General features: G+C 44.0%; 1 protein-coding gene across 11 annotated transcripts in view; it reads left to right on the top strand.

The window, feature by feature from the left end:
• Window positions 1-855: 855 nt before the first annotated feature.
• DMRT1 (doublesex and mab-3 related transcription factor 1) overlaps window positions 856-20552 on the top strand; it is a 61319-nt gene continuing 41622 nt past the window's right edge. For 8 of the 11 annotated variants that reach the window (XR_014576460.1, XR_014576461.1, XR_014576462.1 and 5 more), the window contains exons 1-2: window positions 860-1220; window positions 4085-4268. Coding sequence is in view for 7 of the 11 variants with exons in the window: in XM_083816386.1 (XP_083672512.1) it covers window positions 918-1220; window positions 4085-4268 (487 nt within the window). In the remaining 4 variants the exon portion in view is untranslated. Of the gene's footprint in view, window positions 1221-4084; window positions 4269-20552 lie in introns of all 11 variants that reach the window. The other 3 variants (XM_083816383.1, XM_083816384.1, XM_083816388.1) reach the window with 3 other exon arrangements.

The following is a 20552-nucleotide window of genomic DNA, read 5'->3' as shown; positions in this document are numbered from 1 at the left end:
TTTAGCGAATGGTAATTCAAAGTATCGAGCAAGAATGAACAGAGGCTTACTTTGACTGGGGTTGGCATTGGTTGTTTACTGGGAGAGAGGCTCAGCCTGAGCGGAATTAGCAGGGAGATAGCTGATGTAGAAGAGGGAGAAGCTTTCCTTGGCTTCTTCCAGCAGAAATAAATTTCTACCTACTGTAACTTATTACCATCTGATATGCTGAGTCATGAAGCTGGGGTTATAGAAATCTTTATGCAATCTTTATAAATCAGCCTCACATAATCTCAGGCGCTTTCTGCTTCATCTCTGTTGAGTCACTCATCTGACAGTTGTCATTCATCTTAGATTGAGATGTAATTTAATAGTTTCATTTCGGCATGAAGATAGCGTCACCTGAAGTCGAGCCCGGAAAGATTTAAAGGTGTAACAGAGGAAATATTAATACTGTAAATAATATCTGTAGAGCTGCAGGGGTCTATAAATCACAGAGCGCCAGGCTGGAAGGGGAGCCTATGCAAAGAAGGGAAGAAAAAAGCATCTTCCTGGGCAAAGCTCTGGCCGTCTAAACCCGCACCGGAGTTACCGGCGGCCGTGTTCCCCCACAAGCACCGACCCCAGCGCCTCTGCACCCGCGGGCGGGCGGCGGCGGAGGGGACCCCGGGCCCGGCTCTGCGGCCGGACGAAGCGCCGGGTTCCCGGAGCGGGCCGGGCCGGGCCGGGCCAGGCACGCCGGTCAGCGGGCAGCCTCCCCCCGCCCCGCCGCCTGCTCCCGGGGGAGAGGGCTCGGCCCAGGGGGGGCGGAGGGGGCCGCGGCGGGAGGGGCGAGGCCGGGCAGCGGCCGCCCGCCAAAGCGCCAGGGGTGGGGGGGCGGGACGGGACGGGACGGCACCGACGGGACGGGACGGGACGGGGCGCTCACCCCCGCCGCCATGCCCAATGACTCCCCGGCGTTCGGCAAGCCCCCGGAGGCCCCCGGCCCCGCGGACAAGGCGGGCGGCTTCGCCAAGGCGGCGGCCCAAATGGCGGCCGCCCCGGCACCGGGGGTCGCGGCCGCCTCCGCCGCCTCCTCCGCGGCGGGGAAGAAGCTGCCGCGGCTGCCCAAGTGCGCCCGCTGCCGCAACCACGGCTACTCGTCGCCGCTGAAGGGGCACAAGCGGTTCTGCATGTGGCGGGACTGCCAGTGCAAGAAGTGCAGCCTGATCGCCGAGCGGCAGCGGGTCATGGCAGCGCAGGTGAGACGACGCCGCGGGGCGCGGCGCGGGGCGGGCGGCGGGGCGGCGCGGCGGAGCCCTGCCCGGCGGCGGAGAGCCGTGACCGGAGGACGAGAGCGGTGACCGGCGGAGAAAAGCCAGCCTCGCCCGGCAGAGGAGAGCCAGCCCTGCCCGTCCCGGACAGCCCTGCCCGTCCCGGCCGCGCGGAGCACGCTCCCCTCCGACCCGGGGGTCCCGGGCGGCCCCCAGGCGGCCGGGGGGGCTCAGCTGGCCCTGCCGACCCCCAGACCGGGCGGGCGTAAGGGGGCGAAGCTGGACTCCGTCACGTAACCCTTAAAAAAATAAATACATTAAACTTTTTTTTTTTTTTTTTCCGCATGGAAACGCGTGCAGGAGTTAAGTGGCTGGCAGCGGACTTCTGCACGCGTCTGAATATGTATTTATTATAAAACTGAAACTCACCAAAACTTAAACACGCTTGCACCCTTCTAAAACGTTCAGAGGGGCAGGCTTTTAGTTAACATTACGTTACTTATATTGTCCGTCAAACAACTTGTTTTTAACTAAATAATTGTCCGTCCAACTAGTAGCTAGTGGCAATATTTTCCACTCCTAGTTTCAGATCCGGTATATCCATTTGACCTTATGTTAGGTGGCTCTTGATGACTTCGTTTCCAAGAAAACAATTTTTTCTTTCTATTTCTTTAAAATATTTCTACACAGCGGTTTAAAAACTTTCTTAATACTTCATGGAGAGGCTCTGTATACGCAGGGCTGCCTACAGCTTTTAACCTTAAATCTAAATGGCAAATCATTGGTGTTTGGAGGTAAACCAAACTACATCCAATTCTGCGCAGAGATAACTGTATTCATTAGTGATTCCCTCTGAAGTCACAGCTCTCTCTGATAATATTTAACGAGGCTCTGTTAGTCCCTGTGAGCCTTATGTTGAAAACTTCATTAATGAGGAGTCCTGGGAGTGATACGGCTAACGTGCCTGAGCTCTGTGAGTGGGATTGCACATCCCGGTTCACGCAAATAGAGCCCTTCAAACATTAATTGGAAGGTGCTAGGACTTAACTGGTACAATTAAAGGCAGGGATGCCAGACCCATGGACCCGCTTCGCAGGTCGTGCGTACTCAGAACTTCACAATCCCACATAAAATGAGTGTCCCAATGCCAGACTAAAACTCCTAGTAGCCCTCCATGAAATCCTTCCCCGTTTTTTAAAAATAATTTTATTTAATTATTCCATGCAGTTAGATCAAAATTCCTTTGAATCCGCGGGGAGTTTTGGTTCATTTAAGTAATTCCTTCCAGCTGATACTATAGCAGTCCAGAAATAGTGGATTATGCCAAAGTTACATGTGCTTTCTCTGCCAGGTGTGAAGCGTGGAATAATAAACATGGGTCCCTTTTCGGACCCCGTCAGGGAAGAGAGAACGAAGCAGGGTTTTTTTTCCCCTGTGAAGCTGTCCCCTTCTGTACAGGTAGTTCTGCCGCCCAGTAGTTCCTTTCACACCATGAATTCCTCTTTCCAGCTGGCCCTTGCAGAGGGGGCTTTCTCTTCCCCGCCTAGTATTTGAAAGTGGTTTTGAAAGCCTCCCTCACTGAACCTTATCTGTGTAGGAGCTGCACATTGAAAGTCTGTCTTTCCCCCTTTTGATATATTTCTGCAGTAAGCCCCTTCGTGCTGGTGGAATTTTGCAGGTCAAGGTTATTGGTTTGTGAAGTCAAACCAAAAAAAAGGGACTAAATCCCATAGTGTTTGCACATCTATACACTCTGTTTTGAACGTATGTATTTTACAAGCTGTCGTTAATTTCTCTGATGGTATTACACATCCGTAGTAGGAACATGTGGCTGTTGAACATGGCTAGGAAACAGAGGCAAATCCCAGAGAATTACCCAGGAGAATTGCCTGCAGAAGAAGCCCATGATCACGGTCTGCAATCTAGTACAGATTTCCGTGGTTCAGATGCAGATGCAAAGCAGTTGCTATGTGGCAAGCTGCATGGTGGATAGCTACAAAGCTGCGCTGCCTGGCAGTGTCTCAGGACTTGGCATAGGTGGATGGCTGTGCAAAACCAACCTGCCTGTTCAGGTGAGGCAGAAAGGGTGCGCTTTACCCTCTGAATCTTCAGTAAGCATTGCATATGGCTTGTTTGCGCCCATGTCCAGAGTTTGCATTGTCTGTGGGCTTTGCTAATGCAGACTAGGCTCTGGAGCAGCATCAATGTTGGGGAAGGAGTGGGGAGCTGCTGCTGCACCAGACGTGGCCAGCTACATGCAATGTGTGTGACACCTGATGAAGTGCTTGCAAGGTGGTTCCCTGCCTTCTGTGTGCCTGTGCCAGAAAGCTTTCTGTGTGTACTGTACCGTGTATTGAAATTCCCTTGATTTCCAACCAAGAGCAAGCAAGGCAGCCCAGCAGGCTTGGACAGAGCAACAGATTGCAAGTATAAGCACTCATAAAGAGTTATCTTGTTAAGATGAAGAGGCACAGCAAGCCTGAAAGGTGATTTCTTATCCGCAGGAGCTGTTTATCAGCAGAGAGGAGTGGGTCTATGCTTTTGTCAATATCCTTCACCCAAGAGCAACTGTATTGCACGAATGCAGTCAGCCTTAATGTGACCTCATTGGAAGAAGATGGCACCGGCATTTCATGGGTTTGTTCACATATGCTTGGGTGGAAAAGTGGTTGCTTTTAAATAGGTTTATGATCTCTTTTATATCTTCCTGTATTCACTGTTTGGATCATGCTGTCAACACTTTAGAAAGTACCAAGAAACAAAAACAGCCTTGAGTTTGAGTCTTGCCTGTTGCCATTACAAATTGTGCTCAAGTCAGAGAACATATCCTACATCTGTCTTCTTGTTCCCAGGTTGCACTGAGAAGGCAGCAAGCTCAGGAAGAGGAACTGGGAATCAGCCACCCAGTACCCCTGCCCAGTGTCCCAGAGCAGTTCATTAAGAAGAATGGTGGTGGGAGCTCTTGTCTCTTGTTGGAAAGCAGCAACCCTACACACTCCACGAGTACAGCAACAACAGCAACTAGCACGCCATCAGGTAAAGTGCTGGGAGAGATCAGCTCGCTGCTTGGGGCAGGAGCTGGCATTAATTACACCTGCCTGCTGTTTCACCTTCTTCCCCTGTCTACAGTGGCAGTGTTGTGGAGTCCCCTCTCCAACAACTCTATTGTGCTGTTGGCATGGTTAGTAAAAGGGAGGAACCCAGCATCAATCTTTCATATTTTATTTTGTTATTTTTACTTGAAAATCAAAATAGATTTGAATAAGACTAGCACTGTGTTGAATTTCCGGGGGTGTATACCTTCAGGTGGTGATTTACAGGAAGCTTTTCCCCTTTCTCCCCAAATATTTTTCCTTCTGTGCTTCTGCCATGGTCCTGGCAACTACTTGTTGACTGGCTCTTTATCTTCTTCAAAACTGAAGCTAGGTGTGTAGGTAATGTCATTAGCTCTGACATCAGAGAGTTGCCTCCTGTATGTGTCTTGATGTGGTGGTACATCAGTTCTGTGTGGCTGGGTGCAGAGCTTATACCTGATAGATAGAACAGTTAAATATATACGAAAATGAAGATGACATCTTCTGTTGTGTAGACAGGAAAAGGAAGAAAAAAAGATGAGAGGAAAAGGAAATTTAATTAATTTTTTATCATCTGTACTGATGCCAATAACACAGGTAAATACACATCTGGCTTAAAAAAAATGCTTGTAAAGTGGACAGTGCCTTGCATTAACTAATAAAAGGACAGCACATAGGTGTGTCTGTCACGCAACTCTGTCTTGGAGGCCATTTAAAGCCTTGTCAGATGGATTTGTTGCATCTGTTGCAGACAGGCAGTTTCAGGCCAATAGGAATTTCTTTGGGAAGCTTTGTTGATAAAACAATACATAGCTTTTTGTTTTTTTTGTTTTCATTATTGCAATCATGTTACTGTCACCTTTGAATCAACACAGTCACTGCTTTTGTATTTGGGTTACTGCGTGCTTTATCTATAGTGATGGAAAAAACTGACTAAAGATTAAAGTAGTATATTCAGTAACGTATAGAGATGCCGTGTAACTCAGAACAAGAAAACCCTTGCTTGTACAGAAAGGCCAAAAACTGAAATTGTCTTACTGTCAACAGAATTTGCATAAGCTTTGATCTTAATGTTTTCTAAATGTCCGTAGTTATTTACTTTATAAGCTCTACTTTATTTTTTTATTAAATTGAATTAAATTATGATACTTTAATGAAAACTACTAATTAAACAAGTTTTATACAATCACATGCTTGTATAAACACTTGAAAACATGAAAATCACTAACTTTAAAATCATTTGAGTTCATTTTTTCTTTTAGTTAAAGTAATTGTAAATGTTTTGCAGCCATTGTTTTTTTACTGTAGATTTTTGTTAGCAATTCAAATACATTGTTTCTCAACCATTTTACTGAATAACTGTGTGTAGGTGACAACGTTTAAAATACACAGCTTCATCTCCAGAGAGAAGATTTGATTCCAGGCACAAAGCAAGGCAGGGTCAGCTTTGTTTGCCAGAAATGAATGAATGTGGGAACGAATACGAAGTTGAGTTCATAATTTTGTGTCTAGGCACCCAAACAGAAATTGAAAATTGTGCTTAGCCTATAAGCATCTGCAGTATGTGAAGTTCTGGCCCAACTAATTTTGGTAGTTTCACCTGAATTCTGTGTAACTACTCGTGCATATGAATTTAATGCCACCAGTGAACATGCGTGCAGGCTCTGAGGCTGCCTGATGACAGAAGCTGCTGTGTGTTCAACTAGACCTTTAGAGCAGCTTTATCAGGTGTCAGAATGCAGACTTTCGGATTTGAAAATTCAATTTTTATGGTGAGGAGTTCCACTTGAATCGCAGTGTGCATTTTCTTCCTAACAGTCACAGAGATATATAAAATATCTGTGTGTATATTCTGGCTCTTGTTTCTGTAGTATATAGAGGTCCTCTGAAAGTAGATAAGAAGCTGCAGGGCATGATCTGTCATGAAGCTTTTAAGTATCAGGCTGTTTCAGGACCAGGTACTTGAAGGATTCTTTCATTGCTGTTTTATGGTTTTACAGATACCTTGCACTGCAAGTAAAATGAGAAGAAGGACAGTGTGGGTTATTAGGATTTAGAGGACTGTGTGTGACACAAAGAAAATGAGAAGTGACTCAGTCACAGCAGGTCTCATACTTGGAGCAGGTGTCACAGTGTCTCAGTTTGGGAGGCTGAGGTGCAGACTTTGTGAGCATTTACAGAATAATTAATGCAGGCAGAGAGAGTCAAACTCTTAATTGCAGCAGAAGTCAGCAGCTCCCCGTGAGCCCTGGAGAAACCAAGGGCTCCTAGAGAGCCACGTCCCCTGTACAACACATGTTAGACTGTGCAAGAGATCATTTTGACAGTGGTAATTCTCTTCCTTGGGTAAGTTTTTGGCTTCACAGAAGTCGTTTTTCTTTCGAAGTCCGTCACGCAGGGCACTGTTTGCCGCTCGAGGAGTAATGTGTGAAGGAGTCACACAAATCAGACACAGTGCCAGGGAGAGAGTCTTTCCTCACTGTATCTATTTTATCGGCAAATCAGAAATATTATGGCACCTGCAGAGTACAGAGACTGTTTTTCAGATCCCTTTGTGACATGCTATTTTTGAAGAGGGAAAGAATGAATTATCATGGTCAAAGTGTAGGGGTTTATCCATTTACTTTCCCGGGCTTGGAAACCGTATTTGCTTTGGTGGGAGCATATGTTCCCCAAGAAAAAGAAAAGCGATCTGGGGGCCTGTAGGGTAGTTGGAAGGGAGCGGACTGTGCTCACAGGGCATTAGCTGAACTTCTGCAAACAAATTTTGTAGTTTCTATGTATTTTGCCTAAAAAAAAAAAAAAAGTAGGTTATTTGAAAGCAGTGACCATTTGATTATACAGGGCAGTGAAAAGTCGTGATAATAGGGCATCTAAAGCAATTGTCCTTCCTTCTGTAGGACAGGTACGTTTTGTTGGATTAACTAGTGTGTGCAACCTCAGGAAAAGGCTGTGGGGAGGTACTTAAAGTGTGCCTTTGAGATGTATCAGTGCAATGTTTTCCAGCCTGGATCCTTCTCGGTTCCATGTCAGTTTGCTATCTTTGCAATTTTACTATTTAGAAATCACTGAAAAAAAATATAAGGCGTGGTCATAAAAGAACTGTGAGTGAGATCTGTTCACACCAAAGGAAGGAGACGCATGCACACCATTTCAGCTTTCCTCTATTTTATTTGGTCACAGATGCTTGGCCTTTTGCAGGCAGGGTGGGATGGCTGCAAGATAGGTCATGGAAAGTTCTGGAAAGTGCGAATTCTTTCTGGTTATACTCGTGTCGGCCCATTTTATAAGCATCCAACATAGAATTACTGTGTGCTCCTACATACCTGCTCCTTCTGTGTTCTGCGAGATCTGTTTGCTGTTGGATTTGCTAGAAACATTAATAAAGGCATTGTTTATGTGCCTTCATAGTATCATTGGCTGTCAAGTTAAACATATCGTCAGCATTTGTGAGTAAGAAGCTTACAGGTGTTATTGCCCTTTGTTACACTTATTATGCATTATGGAAACAAAATAGTGTTCTTCTTACCTTTCTCTAAGTAGTTCTCCCTTCACTTTGAAACTCTTTGGATGACGGAGAGAGTTTTACCTGCTAATAAAAAAGGACTGTAGAGAGGCAGTGGTAACGCCAGGCCGAGTGAATGAGGAATGAAGTGCCTGTCAGTTTTGTCAAAAAGTCTCTTCTAGGCAACTGAAGGACAACATTCAGAAGGTGCCACGAACATTTCACCATGAAGAGTGCTTGAGCAGTGGAACAGGGTGCCCAGAGAGGCTGAAGAGCCTCCATCCTTGGAGAGACTCGAAACTCAGGTGGATGGTGCCTGAGCAGCACAATCTAGCTGCGAAGGTGGCTCTGCTTTGAGCAGAGTTTGAGTGAGCTGGCCTCCAGGGGACCTTTCCAATCTAAATAATTCTGTGAATCTACGAAATGCCTACTTTTTCATAATGACATTAAGTCTGCGTATTGAAATTTGTCATGTCATCAATACTGATCAGCATTTGAAAGCCTGGGAATGAAATCCTGACAGTTTTGACCCGAAAACACTCAATGACTAAATCTATATCAGATTGCAACAGAAAATTGTTAATTTAGTCACGTCTAAGATGGTGGCTGCACATCCTCAGAGGTTTTGGTGGGTCTGCAGTGGTCAGCACTCCATCATCCTGTTCTTTCTTGTTGTCATTGTCTCCTTATTACTTTCAAATGATCATTTTCCCCTGCTGTATCTGCTACCAGTACTTCAGCAGCTTCAGTTGCTGTCTGCCTTCTGGTCCTGCCAACTCTCTATCCTTCCTAAGGGCCAAGAAGCCCTGTCTTGGTGTTTTTACCTACCTCGTCCCACAGGCAACAAATCTCTGTTCACATAAAAGAGCATAGTTGAACACGATGTGTCTCTACCAGACTGTTAACAACTGGTATATTTTACCCTTGTTCCTGATGGTTGGAACTTGATGATCTTGAAGGTCTTTTCCAGACTAAGTGATTATGTGATTCTAATGTACAAATAAAGTAAATAAAAAAACAAGTTTTGCATCCTTTACTTGTGAATAACATCTTTCCATCCATAACTGTCTGCTTTTCTCCAGTATGTTACACTTAAGATGAGAGAAGAAGAGTCATGTTTGCATGGGACTCCTGTAAGAATTTATGAACGTTCTTAGCTGTTTAGCATTGGCGTTATTTCTGCAGCACAAGTTGGACTTCTTGTTGGGAAGCGGCTGCTGGAGATCGTCTTCTGCCTGTAAGGTGGTTTTCCCAGTGGCATGAATCTCTGTCAAACTCGACCAAGTAAATATTCAGTCAGTGTTTCTCTTTGAACAGTATTTCCATGGTTTAGGGTAGAAATAGCTCTGCCTCTCTCCACTGCTTTGGTGTAGCTGTACTTGGGATAACACTGCAAAAGAGTTTTGAGCATCTCATTATAAAAGGACATAGATAAATCTGAAAGGATAGAGGGAAGGGTGACAGAAATGATGTATGGCTTGTAGAAAAGGAGACTAAGGGTGGATATAACAGTCTATAAATATTTGAGAGGTAATAATATGGAGGAGGGGGAGGGATTATTTACAGTGCTTGAGACAGCATAACAAGGAGCAACGGCTTGAAACTAAAAAAGACAAAATTAAATTAGACAGTAGACACTTTTTCTCCTAACTAGAAGTGCAATTAGCAACAGAGTGACCTGCATAAGGACAAGGGGGTAAGTGAAGCATAATCACAAGAGGTGTTTAAGAGTGTGTTAGCCTGCGTTCTCAAGTGATTAATATGGAGGTAAACTCTGATCAATGCGCAGGTTAAACTAGATGACGGAAATCTCCTGCAGCTTTGTCATCTCCTGTGTGATTCATTGCCTATGGCCATTGTTTGACTGTGTTAAATAAATCATAATGTTACAGGGTTCTGCATCCCTGATTAGATGTTTCCAGTTAATTCTCCAGCCCTGGAACCTGCAGCTTGCTAAGCTTGCAGTTTCCCTTTTCAAGCAATATTCTTTCATTGTCTTTACAGCTTCTTCTGTGTGTGTGCCTGTGTTTTTCTGAGCTAATGTCTGAAGTGCCATGCATGCTTACTAAACGAGGCACAGACTGGCGAAGTACTGAGTTTCTGCTGTGTTTGTGAAAGAGGTGGAACTAGTGGTGATTTTCAGAGTTGAGTCTGCAAATGAGGATGTTTTATTTTTCCTTTCAGGCTTTTTTGATCATGTCTGAATTGCTGTGGAATTGTAAAGAGCAGCATAAAAAGATTCTGAGAACCTCAGAATTTATTTATTATTTTTTTTTGTGCAGGCAGGTATCACAGGCTTGCCCAGGGCTGTCTCTACCGGAGGCAGAGTCTGGGGAAAGCTTCCTGCAGTGTGGGGGGAGCAGGGCAGGCTCAGAACCAACTGTGAGCTACCTGCTTGCTTTGGGAGGGAAGGATTGCTTGACACCAAAGCTCCTGTGACAGCAGAGGTGAAAACCTGCAGGCAGCTCAGAAGACACTTCCATCCCCCTTTCTCATTCCACAAGAGTTGTTTTGTTTGTTTGTTTGTTTGTTTGTTTTTTCCCCAAAGAATCGTGGGTAGATTTTTTTTTTTTTTTTTTTCATTTTTCAAAATTTTTCATCCTAGGGCTTTCTGAGCATGCAACATTTTTCTGTCTGGCTTTTCTCACGCACAGTTCACGTTTCCAGGTGTACTTTTATGCGCTAGAGCTCTGTAGGCCCTCAGCTCGTGGCAGCAGCTTCTGCGTGCTGAATTGATTTCAGTAGCAACCGTGCAAATTGGCCGAGGACCCCGGGTGCTCAGGGTTTCTCATCCTGAGGAAGGCCAGAGGTTGGTTGGAATCCCTTATTGTTCTTTGTGCCTTGGAGGTTCTCCCTCCATCATGCTGGTATTTGCATATGTGCGTTCACATTTAGAGAGTTATCTGTGCAGGCTTGTGCTTTCCATTTGCCATTATGCACACCGAGATAAGGATTGAAGCAGGAGCAGTAGATGTACCAAGAATTTTCTATCTGTGGGCACATTATTATGCTATCTGCAGCTAACCTCTCGTTCCTTTCTGTGTCCTTGAAACAGTTATTATGACTTATCTGAATGTGTGGGGCTTTCTTTCTGTTTTGAGAAAAGATATAAGTGGGGAGTGAAGGCATACTGCACGCTTCCTTAACTGAGCATTGGCGTGATTCCTTTCTTTTTCTTTTTTTTTTTTTTACATGCTTTCTTGTACCTTGAAGACTGCTTTCTTTTGCTTTATTTATAAACTTACTTCCATATTCACGTTTCTGGTTCATATTCCATTTTTAGTAGATGTGTCATTTAATGACTTGGGAACAAAAAAGCAGTTTTGAAGATTGCTTTTGTAGAAATACTTTTTCTTGTAGTTATATATTTTCTTTCCCTGAACTTTGGTAAACTTTCGCCTACGTTTTAGCACCTGCTGCTTTTAGACAGAGTTATGAATAATTCAGTGGGTTAAGTACAAATATTATTATTGCAGTTCTCTGCTCTGTTTTCTTGAAGAGCTTGTAAAAAGTTATTTAGGCACAGAGCTTCTTTTCCTTTGCAATGACATTGTATGCCTAATTATTTTGATTTATTTATTTTTTTAATATCCTTTCTCTAGTTCCTCTTCATACCACTTGTATTGCTTACAGCTTAGGCCACCATTTGCTGACGGGAATGCCTATACTTATGGCTGATGTACCGTGCTATACTGTACTGCACTGGTAGTAATGTTTCATAACCTCCACTGATATAAGCCATTGTAGTTCAGTTGCTGTGTGTTTTGGTTTGTCGGCTGTGCAAGAACAAAAGTCTTTAGTGGTCAATTTGCATTTGCATGGAAGCAGGTTTTGTGAGCATAAATGGTATTGCATCCATGGAGTGATCATCTGCAAGAGTGATGTGTGCATATGTGATTTTTGCTCACTGTGCTAGGCCTGACGGGTGTCTGTCATGATTCTTTGCCACTCCTGGAGGTTAGATTTTCTACCACACCTCAGAATACAGAGTGAAAAAAAAAAAAACCAAAAACAACCTCTTCTTTTTCTGGTTGGTCTTTTTTAGAAACCTTTTGGGTTTCTGTCATCATATGGCTTATAATCAAGCACGGACTTTACCTAACTCCAACCATCATCCTACTCCCTTTATTATTTTTAGTGTAAGCCATAATGATTTTATCCCAGTCATATTTCCTCCAAGGTCTCCTATCTCAGATGCTTGTAAAGCCTTTCCTCCCTTCTAGCATTCTCTTTGATCTCCTGTTAATGACTTAAATCCCTTTACATTTAATCCACACTGAGTTTCTTTCTCCTCCTCTCAATTTGCTTCTTTGTACCTGCAGGTGTCTGGGCTGTTTTTTTAATGACTGTCTAGAATTCTGATTTCTTCCCTAATTTTCTTTCTCTTTTAATTCCCTTCTTCTGTTTTCTAAAGCATGTTTAAGTTTTGCTCCTGTTATGGACTAAAGTAATGTCTTGCATGTCTGATATGCAGTGAGTTAAATGTTTGTATCTCAAGAGGAGCAATAGCACACATATATGCACACATAGAACTCATATTACCAGTGGTTATTCTGAATATTGAAAATGGTGCTTGTTTTTCATGCTGATGATTTTCTGAAACACTAATTTCATTGGTCCTGACTCGTTAGCTGTCATTCATGCTAATATTTATAGATTTATAAATTGTCCTGCTGTCTCAGTTTAACAAGAACAAACATATGCTGTTTGTAGATGTTTCAGTAGCATTAAAAAGGGTTCTTGCATCTTCACAGATTCAAAACAAGATTAAAAGATTTTGAATGTTCATTCTTTATTAAAACCTTTCTTTTTTTGCAAACAAAGATTTGAGTACAGCCACCATAGCTGTCTTAAAAAGACCAAAAATGCAAATAAGGAAAGAGCAAGCATTGTCCCCCAGCTCTCCTAAAAAGATAGCTGCTCTGCTCTAGTCAGTGGCAGAAGATTTTGGAAGCATAATTTGCTGCTACAGATGTCTTACTGAGGGCCTGAAGCCTGCATTAAGTGTGGAAATAAAAATTATTTTCTGTAGGTTTTATTTCTTCAGTCATATTAGGAGGATTTTTAAGTTGCGTGCTAAATGCTTGCAGCAGATCATTTTTATTAAGTGTACACTAAACGTGAACAAAATGTACCTTCCCCAGTTCTGCTGAAATCGGTGGTATTTCAGCTCCTCTTAGCTGAAGCTAGATGGGGTTTTTGTGTATAACCAGGAAATTTGCTATGCCAAGCTGCAATCTTATAGCTGGGATTCCCTCCTTCCCACTCCCTCACCCCCCCTTTTCCCCTCTGAAATCACATTTTCCTGTGAAAAAAATGTTTTGTATGTGAATTCTAAAACACACTAAGAATCTTAAAATTGGGAGGTTTAAAAGTTGTGTTAGGAACACACACTGAATTAAAGGTGGTCTGAGCCATTATGGGACAGTAATTCTACGTGTGGAAGAGAGGAAGACATGTTTAATAATTTATGGTGATCTTTGCTTTGGAGAGAGAGTGACATTCTGCTTTCATTCCCAGCAGTAAGTGAAGTCAGCAGGATTGGGTAACCTGCATGCAATTTTTTCTTAAAAAGAAGAAAACTTAATGAGGATGTCTTTGGTCTATTAATACAGATTTCCAATGGACTTTTAGCACAGGGGAAGTTCCTAAGGCCTTGAAGTAAGCTGATGTCATACCAGTTTTAAGAAGAATGTGGTAGGATAAATGGCTACAAATCCATCAGACTGACATCAGTTTTTGCAAAATAGTGGAATGGACCACAGTGGACTGAAATTTGTGGGAGAGGAAGAAATTCAGACATTAAAGGATGCTTACTGAACATGAGTTAACAAAACTTTGTGTGCAAAAGATTGCATCAAGTTAGTAACCTTTTGTCATTACAGAATTGCTTGACAAAGTGAAATACCAATGCAGTCAAATTCTGTAAAGCATTTGGTTTTGTATTATCCCCTGATATCTTGATTAAGAAACTGAATTGACAGAAAATAAAGGGCGAGGGGCGGGGGGGGAGGGGGAGCGGGGATAGCTGGTAAAGCAGCACAGAAGACAGAGCACCAGTGCAGGAGAGTGGAATATCAGTGGTTCCTGCTGGGAAATGATGTCCAAGGACAGACGTGTGACGGGAAGGAGGGTTGGTTTCTTCTGTGCCTGAAGCTGGTGAGGTGGCTGTGGGACTAGTGGGACTCCTTGCTGGTCATTAAATAGGCAGCCTATGCCAGGCTCGGGAGCTAATTACAATTGGAGTCTAGGAGAGGAGGCAAGTGAGGTATCTTGTTTGTATGGTTTCTTTTTATAACTATTGATGGATATATAGCAATGATCTGAACTTGCACACCTGTGCTTGAGCTTGGCAGGGCTTGGGGGGAGTCACAGGCATGATTAAAAGACCAGAAAACATGCCCTAGAGTGAGAGACAGCTGCTTACTTTGCCCTTTAGTGACCCTCTCGTTTAAGGTTTAATTAATCCCTACTGTGATTGTTCTGAACTGTTTATGCCTTTGATTAGACTACATCAGCTCAACTTAGTTTTCTCTGTCTTTTCACTAAATGGGTTTTGACTTTCTCAACAAAAGCACTATGTGGCTGCAGCATGTTGTGAAAAGATGGCATGTCAGGGCGCGAGCAAGAAGATAACAAGTAACCTTAGTTCTAGAAGCTCCCAGATTTTCTTGAAATGTGCTGTAATTTTTATCCTATAGTGCTTCTTCCTGGCTAATGCCATTCATGGTGAGAGGCACCATCCCATTTAGGACTGGTGTAGCCCTGGAGAGGTGGAACTGGAAAAGCCGAGCCTCAGGCAGCATTTGCTCGAGTCATGATTCCCAGAATTACTCTTAGGAGGGGGAAAAAAGTGATATCCATTCCTCCAGGGTGTAGATGAGCATTGTGTTGGCAGTTGAGCAAACCTTGAGAAACAGGAGCGTTCAGCCGCTGACGTCTTCATGGATAAAGCCCGGGCCTGCAGACAGTGCTCCCATTATGCCCATGCCTCTGATAAGGCGTACCAAACCCGCGGCCGGGTACCAGGCCTGCACCGAGGCGGGCAGCCACCGCTTGTTTTGTCCGGGGGTGGTGGGAGGCAGGGGCTGGCAGGGGAAAAGTGCCATGATAAGGAGGGAGAGGAGGGACTGGGAAGGTCTGTCCCTCTGCATGGATCTCCAAGGGGAGGGACAGGAGTATGGGAAGGGCTCAGAGTTGTTGCGTCACAATTTTTTAATTAAATTTATTTATTTATTAATGTGCATTTCAGTGTCAAGAAGAACAGCATTATCTCTGATGGGTGGCTGTGTTTCCCGGGTATGGTCAAGAGAGGTACCTAGAGACTGGTGTGGCAAGAAGCTCTTCTGGCTGTGATTTATTCTCTTGAGCCTGGAGACACAGCTGCTTTTAGCCCGCACGTCTGATATGGACGATAACAGACTTTTTGACCTCTCCCTGTGGTAGATGCTGCTCAGAGCACAGCTGGGCATCCAGGTCTGTTTGGGTAGGTTACATCCAGCAAGAAGGAAAAAGAAGGGCTGGTTTGGCTTTCGAGGTCAAGATGGGGTCATAGTGTTGTTGGCAGTTGAGGGAGGGAGGAAAAAGCCGGACTTTTACTGAAAACTTTGACTGCAACACATGCAATAACTCCAGAGGTGGTTTTGCAAAGGTGAGCAAGGGTGGAGCAGCCCCGTACAACTCAGGAACTGGGCCCCAGGGCAGCAGTACCAGCGCAAGCATCCCTGCCACAGCGTGGTCCCTCTCTTCTCGTCCTTCTATCCACCTTGAACACTGCATGTCTTCCTTGTGCCACTCTTACAGTTTCCATCCTCCTGGTGCTTGAGCACTGGCTCGGAGTGGTCGAGCAAAGGTCTGGAAACTGCAGAGAAACACAAAGAAGACTTTCATCCTCAGAACAGAGGCTCAACTAGCTGTCTCTTAGGGTCTGAGTTCAGGTACGTTGGAGTCCCCGGTGCCTGCTTTTTCACTATACTTTTAGGGAGAAGCCTTGATAGGAAGGGCGCAATTCTGCACACCATGTGCTAAAATAATTTATACTGTGCAGTTTTAGGCCAAAGTACAAACGTGACCGTTACGGTTTACTTTTATTTATTGTGATGCCAGAAAAGTATTTCAGATTATCTTGTATTTAGGAGGTTTCTTTCATCACACAATTCAAAAGCCTCCAGATTATTTCTGCTAAAATTCACTAACTGATAATTTCTTGAATATCCCTTTCAGACAGGGAGGTAGGTTGAGAATCTTACAGAATCAATTGCCAGAGATAGGGGATGAGGGACAGGGGGCATCAGCTTGCCTGTTTTCGTGAAAGCTAAGTTTCTGTGAGGGCTGGACATTGTCCTTACAAAGAAGAGTGACATAGTGCCTTGATTCACAGGGACTGTCATCAGAGGCATACTGCGATGCAAGGCTGCATCTTGTCCCTAGCTGGGAGCTCTGAAAGCAGTGGAGATAAAAGTCCTGGTCCTTAATGAACGCACACCAGTATCCACAAAGAACAATGCCTTTAGATCTGGTCTTGGACCAGATTTGGCTCTAATGCTCAGGGCCTCATACTGCATTGACAGAAATGGTGAATTAGGAATAGGGGTTGTTTAAATCCCCGTCCACTTGTTGCACTGGTGGTAAGTGGGCTTATGTGTGAAGGAATGGGGCTCAGCAGAAGCCTCAGCAGTAGCATCGGGCTTTGGGGAGAGGAATGAGAAAAAAAGGTGGCATTGAAGAGCAGCACAGCTGATACCTTCCCTGGAGCCTGATATTCAGGTTTAGCCATTGGTTGCTGTTGTGCTCCTCAAATTTACCCAGGGAGACTCTAGCCTCTTCCTATTCTGTTCCTTCTCTTTCTTCCTAAAGAGGTTCCACTTCCTCCCCCTCTTCTCCTTGTAGCTACAGCAGGGAGTGGGGAATAGGGAAGGTGTTAGTGTGTAATATTTTGTATGGTATCATTATACAAGGTGCATACAATAAATCATACATTACATGCTTAGACAATTTACTGCTGGCTTTTGTATGTGCTGTGACAAGTACTCAAAAGGTCAAAAAAGCTTCCTTAACAAATTTGATAAGATAATGCAGTGAGCTGTAACAGCATAAAGTCCTGGGGGCCATAGACCAGAATAGAAGAAATAATTATGCATGGTAATGGGTAATTACAGATAATGGCCTTTTTTGGGGGCGGCAGAAAATACACAGCCCCACAGCCTTGCCTGGAATGAACATTGTCTAGCACATTAACTTTATAGCAAGCTAAAAGTTCAACACTGGAACCAGAGATAATCCGCAACTTCTAATGGAAAGAGAAGAGAAATACTCCTCTGAAAGGCAGAACGAGTATGTGGGTTTTGTTCCTGGGGAGGCAGAGTGTCTCTGGAGAAAGTATGTAACGATGCCAGCTTTCTTTGACATCTGAAATAGCTCTGTCATGATTGTCTGGTGGGAGAAACATATTGTTCCAGTGCTTCTGATTATTATGTTGGGGAGTGATTTCACACTGGCCTCATTCAAGGCTACTGTCCAACCTCAAAGCCAGCTATGAATTGAACTAAGGCATTGCAACACTTAATATTGCCAAGCTAGTTAATAGGATTGTAAGGATGCTTTTATGCACTACAGAAGGGAAAATTATCAGATGCAAATACAAGACTCTTTTGAGGTCTGAAGGCAAGTGTTTTCTGGCTGAAAAGTTAATTTTTAATGTTTTAACACCATCGCTGTCTCCTGTAGCAGAGGCTGGCTTGCAGATAGATGCAAACACTGCCACAGTGAGAACAATTATTTTGAATTGAAAACTACAGCAAATGTAAAGTACCAAAAGCTGCAACTCTGCTCACTGGAAACACTCTGTGCCTTCCTTCTTGAGTAAATGTGTTACTTGAGTAGTCAAATTTATTTTTCACTTTCAGCAGCATGTCTGTGTAAGTGTAGAGTCTTTGCAGGTGGATAAATAAGAACTATCACCATACATGTATGAACGTACATACATATGAACATCATACATGTGTGAAAAGAACAATGACCATGCATGTATAAAAGAACTCTTGTCAATAAATGCAGGCAGTGAAAATCTCTTGATTGCCATACCGTGTATACAGAAGCCCTTTCCTGAATTATACAATCAGATGTAGACCAATCAACCATTATGGCCACATCAGTGAGTTGAACCGGGCTACAGCATGCTCTCAGACATTGAAATTGGACTGTATGTGCTATCCTGATTTTTAAAACGATTCCTGACACAAGTCTGCCCCAAGCTGATTAATTTTATCCCCTGGATTCTGGAGTGTGGTCCAGTAACCATTCCCAATAGGCAACGTGATGCTGCCCACCCTGTTTTAGAGGTGATGAAAGTTAAGTAGTATGGACTTGCTTTACATTTGACCTTAGCATCAGTGACTTGCCCAAACATGTTTAAATTACTTACGTCAGTGTATAACAAGATGTATAACTAGCCCTTAACAGTACTGGCAGGAGTAGAAAATACTCCATGCTTATGTTCAGGATGAGTGAATGGAACAGACAACTTCAGTGTTTGCATTTCGTGGTTTGTATGTTTAAAAACACATTTGCATCTTTGCGATAGAGATGATAGAAATTCCTGTAAACTCCCTGTCATCTCTTCTCTCTCTTCCCAAAAAGTAAAAAGGAAAAGAATGATCTATATATAGGCTTCTGTGCTCATTTTGCCATGCATATCTGCAATTTGTGTAAATTGCCATAGCTTTTTTGAAGTAAATGGTCTGAGACTGGCTTACATTAGCTGAGGACTGGACCACTGTTTTTCACCTTGCTCTGCTAAGTGAAGGCAGGAGCCTCTCAGAGGTTATTGAATATATAAGACCCTTATGTGTAACTGACCCCGAGAACTCACCTTCCTTAAAAGAAAATCCCAGCCGTCCTGAAATGAATTACTGGTTAACTACTATTAATATGCCATAGAGCTGGAGAGTCGCCTACAACACTACAAGATCAATAACAATATTTATCATGCATCATATCGATCTCCTATGAAAGAGTGGGTCGTATTTCACACTGTGTACATAGTGCAAAAAAAGTAGCATCAGTTCTCCACAGGAATTAGTAGAAAAGAGCTTGGAAAGGCACAGCTGCGTGAAGCGATACTGTTGTCTCATTGCCAGAGCACTGCTCACAGAAGGAAGGCCTTGGATGGCCCTGCATTGTAGACTCAATGTCACAAAAACTAAGTGAGGATTTTAACAATCCCGCATTTGTTTTACTCTTCAATTTCTGCTCCTTTAGAAATTTGTGCCTCAGAAGTTTGGGGCAAGGTTATACACGCTGTTGTCACCCCAGAGCTTTTCCCATCTGTTTCATGAAGCTGGTAAAGGCAGTCAAGACCTGCGCAGGCCCTGCAGAGCCCTGTTGTTTTAAAAGGGCAGGTGGAGGGGCAAGAGTGGGCGTCTGGCGGCACAGCAGCAGTTGCCTTGTTGAGAGCTTAATTCCTGTCCAAAATTGCTCCCCTTAGAGCAGTGAACCTCGGGGCTGCCCCTCATGTGCAGGTGTTGTAATGCGGCAGGCTCTGAAGCAGGGGAGGACCCTCTCCTTGCCAGCAGAGCTATTCAGCTGTGTTGAATTACATTTGGAAAAAAAAAAAACACAACTGAAAGCTGCCTTCTTGACCTTGGTATCCTCTCCTTGCAGGCAGAAAATATAGCCAAAGACTAACAGCCTCCCTTTAGTAGGATACCTTGCTCTGTGAGCAGTCGGAGGTGAGGCCTGTGGCAAGGTTCACCATACTGCCAGAAATTACCGTACACACCAAAGACCCACCGAAGGAACCCCGTGCCACAGAACTGTAGTTGCAGCCATTGTTTTAAGTTGATCTGCCCTATTATGCAACTGTAGTTGTGTTTAAGGATGGTGTAGCCCAGAAATAGTGTGCTTGCCCATCAGCTAGCTTGCAGACTTTGGCTGGGTATAAGCAGCACGAATACAGCAAAAAACTGCTGGATTACATTTAAGATGAAATCTTCTAGGGGCAGGTCTCTGAGTGCCTTGCTTTACTCCAAGGACAATTTGGGAGTGCTCTTTGGCTATTAATTCTGCTCCTGTTGGCAGGTAGCACTTTTCTGACGGTACCCCATGCAGAGACTGGCTGGTCTGACTGGCTTTTCTTTCTGAGCCTGTATTGCTCAGAAAAAGTCAAGGCTTGCAGGGGAGTTACTATCCATTAGCAGTAAAGCTCTTTCCCCTCCATGTATTTTGCAGTTGCATGAGTTCTACACATGTAGTTTATGTAAAATGTATGCACTAGTAGTAGATGGTGACAAGACTCAGCCAGGCTGAACGTATAAGAGCGCAGGGCTGGATTGCAGCATGACTCTCGGCCCTGTGCATGCCAGAGTCATTGAAGAACTGCGAATTTTGGCAACCTGGTTCAAGACTGGGGGACTGTAGAGTAACCTCTGGGGTGCTTTGACCTGTCTGGCCTCTTATCTGGATGGCATAAATGCTGTGTCTTGTATGAAATGACTGCCTCCTCCCAGGTGAAGCACAGGAAAATGCTACAGTTGCTACAGAAAAAAAAAAAAGGCAGAGATGTGTCACAAAGCATGACGTCAAGGCTAAATTCACTCCTAAGTTCAGGAAGAAAATGTGAGTTGCGACTTACGTTTGCTTTCTCCTACTTTTTGGCAGATGTTGCCAGTCTGCACACTCCTCTATTCTGTTTGTAAATACAAGAGATACTCTAAAATAGTCAGCTGGCTGGGTTCTTGCTCA

The sequence above is a fragment of the Anser anser genome, assembly GCF_964211835.1.
Source record: "Anser anser genome assembly, chromosome: Z".
NCBI lineage: Eukaryota > Metazoa > Chordata > Aves > Anseriformes > Anatidae > Anser > Anser anser.
Note: the sequence above shows the minus strand (reverse complement) of the source record. Positions and strands in the feature narration are given on the sequence as shown.